At 42.7% G+C, this 13,097-nt stretch overlaps 1 protein-coding gene across 4 annotated transcripts in view; it reads left to right on the top strand.

The window, feature by feature from the left end:
• KAT14 (lysine acetyltransferase 14) overlaps positions 1 to 13,097 on the top strand; it is a 395,910-nt gene that overhangs the window by 116,266 nt on the left and 266,547 nt on the right. For all 4 annotated transcript variants that reach the window (XM_069234742.1, XM_069234740.1, XM_069234741.1 and 1 more), the window contains exon 4: positions 3,379 to 3,560. In XM_069234742.1, coding sequence (XP_069090843.1) covers positions 3,379 to 3,560 — 182 coding nt within the window. The remainder of the gene's footprint in view (positions 1 to 3,378; positions 3,561 to 13,097) is intronic.

The following is a 13,097-nucleotide window of genomic DNA, read 5'->3' as shown; positions in this document are numbered from 1 at the left end:
GTAGAGGGGGTGGCGGGAGGGGGGGAGAGATAGAGAAATAGATAGAGAAAATAGATAGAGAAGTCGATAGATAGGGAAATAGATAGATAGACAGATAGGTAGGTAGGAGGAGGTGGAGAGTGGGGGAGTTAGATAGTGAGATAGGGAGCTAGAGAGATAGGAAGATAGGAGGAGTGAGGGAGGTAGATAGCGAACGGGTTAGCTAGGGGTGAGAGAGGGGGAGGCGAGTGAGGGAGGGGGATGAGGAAGGAGCAGGAGGGCAGGCTCGGGGGAAGAAGACGGAGGAGGTAGAAGAGCCGAAGACAGGAGAACAGAAAACAGAAGACAGAAGACAGAAGACAGAAGACCAGAAGACAGAAGACCAGAAGACCAGAAGACCAGAAGACCAGAAGACCAGAAGACCAGAAGACCAGAAGACCAGAAGACCAGAAGACCAGAAGAACAGAAGAACAGAAGACAGAAGCACAGAAGATCGGAAGAGCAGAAGAACAGAGAAGAAAAGAGAAGAAAAGAGAAGAAAAGAGAAGAAAAGAGAAGAACAGAGAAGAACACAGAAGAACCGAGAAGAAGAACACAGAAGCACCGAGAAGAACAGAGAAGAAGAACACAGAAGACCGGAAGAACACAGAAGAACAGAAGGGAAGAACAGAAGAACAGAAGAGAAGAACAGAAGAACACAGAAGAAGATTGCAGAGGGGGAGCGAGGAGGAAGAGACAGAGAGGAGGAAAAGAAGCAGGAGCAGGAGAGAAGGTGAGTGGCGCGGGGCAGGGCGAGGGGCTGGGAGGAGGGGGGTACTTACAGTTAGGTGGGTCTCAGGAACACAGGAACTCGGGAACTTGGAGGAGCTGCAGCGGCAGGGGGAGCGACCTACCCTTGGGTCAAGGGTCGCTACCACTGTCGCGCAGCGGCCGCCATAAGAGGTAGGAGGGGGGGGGAGGGGTCAGCTGGGGGCGAATGGGAGCTGGGGGGCGGGGGCGTGCAGGAGGTCGCGGCGGGAAAGCGCGAGGGAGGGGGGGGGACAGGTAGAGTGAGAGGAGCTGGGGGAGGGGGTTTAGGGTGGAGGAGGGTGAGTGTTAGGAGGTTTGGAGATTAGGGAGAGAGATAGGAGTAGGGTTGTGAAGATAGGGGAGGGGGGGTTGTAGAGGTGGGTGAGGGAGAGAGGTAGAGTGAGAGGATAGGGAGATAGGTAGTAGAGGGGGTGGCGGGAGGGGGGGAGAGATAGAGAAATAGATAGAGAAAATAGATAGAGAAGTCGATAGATAGGGAAATAGATAGATAGACAGATAGGTAGGTAGGAGAAGGTGGAGAGTGGGGGAGTTAGATAGTGAGATAGGGAGCTAGAGAGATAGGAAGATAGGAGGAGTGAGGGAGGTAGATAGCGAACGGGTTAGCTAGGGGTGAGAGAGGGGGAGGCGAGTGAGGGAGGGGGATGAGGAAGGAGCAGGAGGGCAGGCTCGGGGGAAGAAGACGGAGGAGGTAGAAGAGCCGAAGACAGGAGAACAGAAGACAGAAGAACAGAAGACAGAAGAACAGAAGACAGAAGAACAGAAGACAGAAGAACAGAAGACCGGAAGAGCAGAAGACAGAAGAACAGAAGAACAGAAGAACAGAAGACAGAAGCACAGAAGATCGGAAGAGCAGAAGAACAGAGAAGAACCGAGAAGAACAGAGAAGAACACAGAAGAACCGAGAAGAACACAGAAGCACCGAGAAGAACAGAGAAGAAGAACACAGAAGACCGGAAGAACACAGAAGAACTGCCAACATTAATGGCATCAGGGATAAGATGCTAATCTTGGCCATTGCTCTTAAGGTTAAGCAAATAGAAGAAGATGGTAGAATACTTTGAGGATTATGAAGAGGTATTGGTAGAGAGCTATTTAATCCAATTCTTTGAAACAATTACAAGGCATCTTCCCTCCTTGAAAGAAATGTTTTAATTTAAGACCCACTCCATATTAATAGACTATGCCTATAATTTCTCAGTGCTTTTGTTCATGGGTGAATGGAGCAGAGATGGTGCAGAGATTGGATGATTGGACAGTTTTTCCCTTAGGTCTGAGCACTTTTGATGGCCCTGCTCCTTTGGGATCATAAACCTGCTTTCTGTACACTTATGTACTCTAACAGTTTTCTAATAATATCTTTTAATTTATGAGATTTGGGTCTTGTGTTGTTAAAGTGAGCACACACTTGTTGGGGGAAAGAGTTTAACTTTTCAATGCTGCCCCTCCATATACATTGTGTGGTACAGGTAAAGCATTTCTTTTGACTCTAGTAATTGTTTTCACAAGTCTTTCATAGTGCACTACTTCTCACTATTTTGAAGTACAAGATCCCTTGATCATCCTTCTCTATATTTAAGTCTTGCCTACAAGACAGCTGCATGAGCTCTCTGTTGCAAGGCATAATGTGAGCTCACCAAGAACATACAGGAGCTTGGAGCCTTCCTATTTTCCACCATTGGTTGGATTTCCTGTCACTCAAATTGGCCTGCTTCTCATTTGTGTTGCAGCTGCTCAATTTTTTGTTAGTTCCGCATATAGAAAATTGCTTTCTTACCATCGCTTTTGATTGGCTGGCTTAAATGCTTTCACTGCTCCCTATTCAAGCTCTATTTGTGTCTTTCTGGTTAAGCACTCAATGAGAGTGCATGTTTACCAGCTGTCTCCCTTATGTACTTATCTTCCATTCTCTTCGCTGCACTTTGTTGTGCTTCCCCTGTCCCCCTCCATGTTGAGCTTGCCCTCGTGTACTCCTGTTGCTTTCTTGCCCATATGCTTCTCAACTGCCCACTCCAAGTTGCTCTTGCCTTTTGCTTTTTTCCCACCCGCCCCTGCATGTTGCTTTCCCTCACCTGCTCCCTCCTCTCTCGTCCATTGGATCTCCTCCCCAGCCCTGTACTCTCCCCATTGTTTTTTGCCTTGTGCTTTCATCACCCACTCCACGTTGTTGTCTTGCCTGTTGCTCCCCCCATGCCCTCCATATTGCTTCCAATAGCTCTGCTTCTCCCTCACCCGCTTAAAAAAAAAAAAAATACTATCTGCTTTTACTTGTTTTTCCTTTTTAGTTACCAATCCAAGTATGATGGGTAACTAAACAGAACACTCCACACCTCACTTTATTCTTGAGGTGTCCACTTGGGTGCTGCACATAGAAGGAAGGTAGTAGGCAGCAGGTTCAGTCCTTTCTTTTTTTTTTTGTTACTTTAGCTCATGCTGCACAGCATTGAGGATGCTGTGCAACATGGCTAAAAGCCATTGATCGTGCCAATAAGTTCAAAAAGCAAGACCTATTGACTTTGCCATTGGATGTTTTAAATCTCAATGGAAACCCTGCTATGTTTATTTATTGTTATTACTTTGTGTTCAATGTAGGAAAAAAACATCAACGTGGTGGAGCACTGTCGCTGGTTGCCTTTCTGTGGGAAGTCCTATGTTCTTTCGCTCTGGTGCTCAAGAATTTGGCGAACCAGGATGGTGGAAACTTGTCCACAACAAGCCTCCAGCAATGAGACCGGAAGGAGAACTATTTTCAGCCTCTGGGCTGAAAACAAAAGGTACCATCTATAGCTGAACAACATCTGTGTTGATTGTGGGGAAAGGGATGCTCAATGTAGATGACTGTACCTTGGATTACCATTGAGTGCCTTAATAAAACGTGTTCCTTAGAGGATGGTTTGGTTTCTTTTAACTCCAGACACTATCTTCATAGTTGGTAAGTTGGTTCTCCCTTTTCTTAGTGGCATCAAAAACCATAAATTGAATATTCCCTGTCCAAAGTGTTTTTTTTTTTTTCAGTAGACTTCTAAAAGGTTAGCTGTTATAGTACATTACAGACAGCGACGGCAATTTTGTTTAGACTAGTGCTTTTAAAATGTCAGTGGCATCTTCACTTGTTTTTTACTTTCCTGAAAAACCTATATGGTAATTTGTAGATCACCTTAGAAAAAGAATAAGGATTAATGAAGGTGTGAAAGGAATCTTGCACGAGGCCTTCCACCAGTCAGCATTTTCTAAAAGAAGATGGAGCCGTTCAGGTCCATGTATTGTTCTTTGAGTATTTTTTATTAACTCTGAAAACAGGAAAAAAATTATCTAGACTATATACAGAAACAAAGTTTACCACGGCTACCACTACTATCTGGGACTCCCATTTCCTTGACAACCCTATACATTTGCAGGTCTATAGCTTGTGATGTGTTTTAGTGTAAAATGTGTTTCTGATAATCATGTTTGGAATGAAAATCAAAACACACTCATATTGTTTGATTTATTTGAAGAAATTATCAATCATTGGGCAAGCTTCTTTTGACTCAGTAGGCTGTAACAGAAACCGCACACCAGGCAACTTGATGTTATTCTGCTTAAGATTGCCTTTCGTTTAGCTCAACAACAGTTACTTGTACCTCAGCAACAGTCCCTTATAGAATACCTGTCAAATACTTTCACAGACGGTCAGTGAATTTAGGTGGAAATCAATTTTCCTTAATTGCTCCTCTAACTCCTTTGTCCGTTATTTCAGGGCTGTACAATCCAAGTGTGGTAGTTGAGGGCTCTAGCCTGTCAGCTTTCTTAAAAGCTGTTCTTTCAATGTTGTGAGAAGTGTGGGGGCCTGGGATTTTGTGATGCATAGTTTTTCCAAGCCGCCACATTGATAATTGCCTGCAGGACGTTACTGCATATACTCCAGAACAAACATTGACTCAACAGCTATATTGCATGCTACTTCTTCTGTCTTCTTCCCCTTAATTCCAATAAATCCCTTGTATACCTCTTGATTTCTGCTGCTTATGACTGTTGTATTCAAAGAGCTTCTGTTCTTGGTCTCTTGACACTCGCCCAAAAATCCAACTCTTATAATTTTCATGTGTGCAATATCGGGGAATTGGATCCTTTGAGCTTGTACCAGTTTACATGTGAAAGATTGGTCTGCCAAGGATACACAATACTCCGGTGTGTCTTGTCAGCCAAGATCGTACGGGTGCCGATGGAGAATTCAGCAGGTAGAGGGAATCCGAGGGCAGTTACCATTTCAGAACTGGCTGCACTGACCTCATATTGCATCATTGTGCTGGTGAAAGAACAGAGATGTAGCAGTCGTGACATGGGCCATCATGCAAGCAAGGAAAACCTGTCCTCCTGCCTTCAGATAGGTAGGAACAACATTCATAATTGTGGTGTAGCAGCCCACTCGCATCACTGGACCACAGTCTCCCACCTCGCCTGCCGAACCAGTGATAGTAAATCCCCACATGAGTAAAACTAGATGAAATCTGCAAGCAAGTTTGTCTCAAAATGCAAAGACTACAGCAGAAACAATGCTTACAAAAAATTAGAGTACTGTGAATGCTTATCTATGAGTTAGAAACATAAGCAGAATTGATCAAGGACCCCGGGGGTGAGGAGGGGAACGTCTGAGCTATAAAGAACATTTAAAGTGTCCTTTATTGACTGGTCAGCTCTGAGTGCAGTGCTTCAAAATGTATGTGAGAGTTTCCTACATAAACTTGGGAATTACCTTAATGCTGAGGGTTAATAGAAGAAGCAAGTTGGGTTATGAAAGTAATTAAATTAAATAAAAGCAAAAGAAATGCATGAGGGAGAGGAAGGAACATGAGAGAGAGAGAAAAAGAGAATGGAAGAGAAGAGGCATTAAAAATTAGCAAGATGCGAAGAACAAGAAGAAGAATAAAAAAGAAAGAGGAAATGTTGAAACAAAAAACAGGAGACAAATTATGACTAAAGCTGGGAGTATAAATAAGAGTTAAACACTTCAAGAATAAACGATTGGAAAAAAGGAGGACAGCAAGGAAAGAGAGAACCGGGGAGGGAGAAGGACTTAGCTGCCACACCAGGCAGTGAGAAAAGGGGCCAATTAGGAGAAGGTGAAAGAGGGTTCTGGTTTAGAGCATGTCGCAGACAGTAAATAAAGGAAGTCTATGGAGATAACAGCTATATCTAATAATAATTTGTACAAGAAGGTCAGGGTGGGAAAACTGAGGAGGATTGTGCTTTTTTGTTTGTATGTATGCTTGTTTCATAATTAAAATACGAACAGGTTTGTGTGTGTGAGAGAGAGAGCTTGGATGTCCGGTGTGCATCCCCAATGCCTGGTGTTGACCCCTAGTGGTCACAACTGGCATCTTACCCTACCCGTCTGATAAGGTAGGCATCACACTGACTGCCTGATTCCTACATAAGAGGTTCATCCTTGACCTGTAATGTCTTTTCCTTTAGAGTGAGCACCCCTGGTATCTTGTTGATATAAGTATAGTTTGATGCTACCAGACTTTTTGAACCAAAAATAAAGTGGGAGTTCAATTAGAAGCTTATTTACTTGAATAGTTGGGAGGTGGGGGGGGGGGTGAAAGTGGTCTCTTGAGCAGAATTTTTGCCCATAAAAAACTGACGCTTTGTCCAGAATTCTTACAGTCCCACTCCTGAATTTGATTTTCTGTTGGGTGGGCACTCACTTGTCATTATTTACCATTCTTTGTAGGTTTGAAGATGAATGCAATATTTTGTAACTGTTGTGAAGGAAAGGCTCAATTCCAAAAAGGAGACGAGGATTATGCAGTCTCTTTAACCCACATATTTTCTCCATTGCCCGCAAATATCAGTATTCCAGTAACAAAATGACACTGCAGCTACAAATCCAATGAGTCCCAAAATCAAATCAACAGTTCACTAATCATCATCCAAGATCAGCCTACAAGAAAGATTTTGTAAGATTTGGCATTGGATTTTATCCTACTGGTAGTCTTGTTTCTGCTCGGGTTCTGTAGAACAAAAGAATAATTTAGTCTTCATTCAACATTATATCATATCACTGGAGCTTAAAACTTCAAAGTTTATCACAACAAAACCATGCATGTATTTGTACCCAACAATGAAATGTGACCCATAACCAATAAGCAGGTGCACTAGAATCTCATCTAGGGTGAGATAATCCTTACCTTCGTCACCGCAATATATTAGAAACTTTCCTTGATAATAGCCAGAAAATGTTACCTCTTGATCCGTGCTAGAGGCTCAAATTATGCAAGTTTAAAGTTTATGGATCCCCCCCATCAGTGATTGAAAGTAAACATTTTTTTAAATTGAGTCCATAGATCAATCTTTGTTATTAAACATTTCCTCCAAGCAGGTCCATGGAGAAAAAGCTTTATATGCCATGGCACCCCTGACAGTGTGTGACACAGAGATAGGGTTCATAAATATCAACAAGGGTGAAGCTTTACCATATACTCCACCAGGGTTTCTTGGAGATGATTTTTTAAGACCTTCACCTGCTATTTTCTACCAATAGTGTTTTTTCCTTTGGTGTACTGATGGTTGATAACATCATCGTTGGGCCTTATTTTTAAACCTTCAACCAGGAGGAAACTGTCACCACTGGTCATGGAGATATGTGGGGATCTGTGAGAAAGTGTTATGAAAGTGAAAAGTGAGTTAAAATTACCTCTGTCTGATAAATTATAATTTAGAACAACTGGTATAGGGCAAAAAGAAAAATAATGTGATGTGATAGAAACAAACTACTTGTCCTTCACATTGAACGACCTGGTCGACATGTTTCAGCCTACTTATGGCTAAAAATAGGTTGTCGACTGTCTTCAGGACCCTTTTAGTACAGATCCCAAAAGACCACAAAGGATATTACCCCTTGGAACTTTAATACTTGACTAAAATAGAGGTGTTAGCTCCTGCCTCTCACACATCCCACCAGATCCATGTCGTCATGGTGGGGGAAGAAGCTGCTATATAAGGTTTCTTAAGCACAGTCAGGACCCGTGCTATACCCAGAGTCCTTTGTTCCTCAGTTAAAGCTTCATAAACCCTTATGCACCTTACCACGCAAAGTTTAGGATTCTCGGGAAAAGACAGTTATTGAACCACCCTAATATGATACTTTTTTTTCTGTTGACACTGAAAAGGATACCTCTTTTGGAGTGAGTATCCTAGACAACACATCCATTGCTCTCACATAGATACTCATCTGCAAGAAAAAAGGCACAATATCATTGACAAGCTACTTGTCAGGAAACCAAGAGGGTGCTTGGAATCCCTTTAGGATCTAGATTAAACATCCTTATTTTAGCATTAGATCCATGCTCTATGCCTTTTACACTCACATACAATTTTGTTTGTTTTCATACTTATTTTATAAAAGCCTGTTTTTAGCTAGTTTTTATATTTTAATCAGCTGCCCCTTTCTAAGAAGACAGATTTCAAGCTGCACATTTTATCAGCCGTTGTACAGCTTGCACTCTGTGTATGGTACATTATATGCCAACTTGTATTGCCAGACCAGGAGCCAGTTCCTATCCTTAAGTCTCATCATTACATTAGGCCTATTCTCTGAACTCTGGGTTGTTATATAAACAACACATAGGCCTAAGGAGGGTAGCGGCCTTTCCAGTCATGGGCCGTGTACCACATTAAGGACAGCTTCACTGATACTGGTGCTGACTCTTCAGCTTCCCAAGGGGATTGCCATCCAGACAACAGGCAGACTCCTGTTATTCTGTTCAGGTATGGGATCGGGGTCACTCCCTTAGACTGGGACAAGCAGAAGGGTTACAACCACTGTGCTTTCAGAAATAGACTTAGGGCTTCTGCAGGAATCCCTAGACTTTCTAGAATCATACAAAATGGTGGCGTTTTTTGTCTTCTTCACCTTGGTTGTAATGATGATTGCTATACTATGTTTCATCTGCCTTATCGCAGCCCATACATTTTTACACTAGAATGCAATTGCTTCAATAAATGCATTGAAATCCAGTTTGCATCTTGTGTCCTGCCTTGGCATGTGTGAGTAACTTAGTGAAAGGAGTATGATCTGTTTGCACATCTTCCCTGAGGAGTCAGAGCGTCAGGTTGAGGTTGCTGTAAATCACCTCTCCCCTGAAAGGGTTGGGAGAGGCACTGCTGGCTAGCCAGGAGTTAAGTTCCAAGCGGTGTGAGGTTGACTCAGTCTCCCACACTCAGTGGTGCTGCTGCTAATAAGAACCGTATGACATGGTGCTACCAATGTTGGGTGAGGTACTTACTTAACCAATCTCCTGAGTAATTCTCTCTCGCATGCCAAAGGTACTCTATGTATCTTTTTATTCAGAGACGTCCGTGGTGTTAGGGAAAATCCTCCTCAGCTATATAGTTAGTACCTATTTTTAGTCTGTAGGTTGTTCAAGCGTGAACCTTAAAAGGGTGTCCCATTTGGTGTTTCTGTCTCTGAATGCTGCCTTATAGAGATGGCACAAACCATGCCAGTAGCAATTCCTGTCAATTGTAGACAAGCTGTCACACGATCTTCACTTGCTAATGGGCTTGTTAATAGGGAGGGAGATGTTATGTTTGTGGCAGAAGCCCACGATGCGTACAGAACAGAAACATTCTATTCCTGGGTCACTTTTCCCGAAGTCAATGCAAATACAAACCCTTTCCACACATTGCAGTAGCTAACATACCAGCACATACAGAGCTTATTAATATTTAGAAATACCACTAACACATCAAGATCACCCAAATTGGTTTCAAGGCACCCTCCCACACGTAATTCAACAAGTTAGATTAGGCCCACCCTAAGTAATGAATGGCCAACATGGCCAGCACTGGCTACATGTACACCACATCCAAATGTACAAAATTTGCGAGCTGCAGATTTACATCCCTTATATAATAATTTAGTAAGCTTATACAGACGCTTAATACAATTCATAATGTGGACCTTGAACATCACCCCAGCGGGTGCAGCTCCAGCTGCCCAACAGTTGGTGGCACCAGGGATAAACCCGGTAACTTTCAATTCAAGTACGGGTAAGGCTCCCACCAAACTTGAAAAAATATATGTTTTGAATTGCACAAAAAAACAAACCAGCTGGAAGTAGTGTTTCTCCATACCGGACCTCAAGATAAACATAAAATTCTCACAATATGCTTGCCATTTGGGATGGTTCCCTCCATAGATGACTGTGAAACCTGGGGCACAGTATTTGCTGCAATTTATACCACAACACATGGTACACCAATGCTATCAAACCTTCCGTAAGTGTTTAAAACAAATACAAAATGAATACGGGGCTGCTCCTGCCCTAGATTTGGGGATGAAATAATGGGTAGTTTTGCCACGGTCTCCTCAGTTATTTTTTTAGTAATATTAAAGCGGAAGCAGCAGCATTGGCAATACGCCAGCAGCTCAGAGACGTTCCTCGAATGGATCAGGAATGTGAGCTACCAAAGATTTTTTCCTAGACTTAGACTAGTATAGGTTGGGATAGTCTGGGAGCCAGACTAAGTAAGCCACAACTTAGTTTAATTCTGAGAAGGATAATACCAAGTAAGCGTAGAGAGTTGGAAAAAAAGCTGGGACAAACAAAAATCTAATAAAGATAAAGTTAAACAATGAGGAGAATCGCAGCAGTCTGAGACCTCGGAAAAACTTTACAACCTTAGAATTGTGATAATTTGAAACCCCACTGATTGGTATCAGTATACTGACACACGCCCTTCTAGTACCTTTCAGGACTCATCTGACCAAAAGAGGTGGATGGTCAGAAAACAGAAAATACTACATGAAACCAAAAAAGGGCTCACAATGCTCATCTGACGTCACAACAAAAAAGGAAGAGAAACTTCCACAGGACAATCCTCAATGTAAAAAGAAAAAGGATGCAACAATGTCAGTGAAGTATGCCACACATATTGAGAACATTATTGAAGAACTGGACGGTGAACAGTGACAATACTGCAATGGTGACAATAGTTCACCAGAATCTTCAAGAGCTTCTGGAGGTGACAGGAACGACCACATTGAAGTTGAAACCCCAGAGAGGCACGTCGCCCCATCCTGTAGGGTCTATAAATTAAAAATTCAAATTGAGGGGGACATTAAGCCCATAATTAAAGTAATTTCCTGGGAAAGGTTAATACTAGCCTATGACATTCTTCTGACAGAAAGACAGGCCACCAGAGTTTGTCAGAATGCTCCCACAACGGGAATATGTAATTTTGCTATCATTTTCAGTCCTAGTTCTAGATCCAGAAAAAAAAAAGCCTGTGCTGCAGATTGGGCCTTTGCACAGACTCCACTGCTGTACTACAACCATAAGGGTTGGAATAGGGACTTTCCGTATCACGCTATATCTGAGGGAAATCCTCTCAGAATTCAAGTACCAGAGAGCAATTGAACCCTGCGTATCAGCTATGAATAACTCTTTCTCGTATCTAAACGGGACCATTCTTAAAGAATAGTCTTAGATTACAGACATTTAACCAGTCACACACACACATTTGCCATTCAAAATTCACATAGCAGAGCCCTTTAAAACAATATTGTGCGTAAAAGCGTAAAAAATACAGAGCAACCCAGGATATTTCCAATGGGTTTTTCTGCCAAAATCTAACACCTGAAAGCCAAGATTTAGGTCCATTTTTTGCATTAGGCTCTCAGCCTCATTTTTACAGAGTTCCTCAAAGGGTTAACAACAATACAGGGTTGTTTTTGGCCTGTGTTACATCATTACTACATGATTTTGATCTAGAGGTGTTGTCCTATGTTGACAATATTTATCTGACGGATGACTCCTCAACACACATCTGGCCAGGGTAGATCACATTGTACTGGGATTTGCCGACCATGACTACAAATTTAACTTTAAGAAAACTAAAATTGCTTTCCTCAGTGTCCTGTTCTAGTATACCAGCTTTCAAATGAGGGGAAAGTCTGACGCCACACTTCTTAGAGAAGTGTGCGCAATTAAAACCTCCAAATTATATCAGAAAACAACAATTCTTCATAGGATTCTTTAATTTTGGCAGAACATACATTCAAGATTATGCACAGTGCATAAAGCCACTTTGATTTAATCCGTCCAGACTTCTCAGGTAAACATTGGACACTACACCATACACAGATTCCCAGGTCATTACCTACTGACATGCTTGAAGCAAAACATTTACACCACATGAAAACAAAACTAATTTGGTCATCCGGTTAAGTCCGGATGCCATCAGATTTACAGATGAAAAAAGACCAGATGTTGGATGGAATGCTGAACAACACAAACATTCACCCGCCCAGTTACAGATCTGGGTTTAATATATCCCATAGCATGGTCACAACTGATTTGCATATGGCTGGGTTCAAACTGGAATGGCATGGTGAGCAGAAAAACTGATGGATTAAACCCAGATCTGTGACTCTGGAGGTCTATGTTAGATTTGTTCTGCATTCCGTCCATCATCTGTTGTTTTTGCATTTGTTGCCCCAAGTGGGAAAGGTATACCTAGATGTGGGTCCCGTGCTCGCTATGCCACCAGATTCAAGCTAGCCTGGCTGATGAGAAGTGATAACCTGAAACCTGTCCCAGGATGCTTGTTTCTGGCCCAAGGAGGGCCTGGCTTGGTAGTTCAGGCTGGACTGTTCCCATGGGGAGCACGGTCAAGATTTATTTACATGTGACTGGGTCCAAACTGGAATGGCATAGCGAGCAAAAAAACTAATCAATTAGACCCAAAGCTGTGAATGGGGTTGAATGCTTGATTTGTTCCATATTCTGTCCATCTGTTGTTTTTGCATTTGTTTCCCTAAGTGGGAAGGGTATGTCCAGATGTAGGTCTAGTGCTCGCTATGCGACCAGATTCAAGCTAGCCTGGCTGATGAGGGGTGATACCTCAAAACCGGTCCCAGGATGATTGTTTCTGGTCCAGGGAGGACCTGGCTTGGCCGTTCAGGCTGGATTATTACCATGGGGAGCAGGGTTAAGACTGAGTTGCAAATGGTTGGGTCCAAACTGGAATAGCATGGCAAGTAAAAAAAAAAAATAATAATAATAAAAAGATAAATTAGACCCAGATCTGTGACTGGGTTTGAATGTTTCATTTGTTCCGCATTCTGTCCATCATCTATTTTTTTTAACTTTATTGCCCTAAGTGGAAAGGGTATGCCCAGATGTGGCTTTCGTGCTCACTATGCCACCAGATTAAAGCTAACCTGGATGATGAGGGGGTGATACCCCGAAACCGATCCCAGGGTGCTTTTTCTGGTCCAGGGAGGACATGGCGTGGCTGGACTGTTCCTATGGAGAACAGGG

The sequence above is a fragment of the Pleurodeles waltl genome, chromosome 5 (genome assembly GCF_031143425.1).
Source record: "Pleurodeles waltl isolate 20211129_DDA chromosome 5, aPleWal1.hap1.20221129, whole genome shotgun sequence".
Classification (NCBI taxonomy): domain Eukaryota; kingdom Metazoa; phylum Chordata; class Amphibia; order Caudata; family Salamandridae; genus Pleurodeles; species Pleurodeles waltl.
This window is presented reverse-complemented; position numbering and strand designations above follow the sequence as displayed.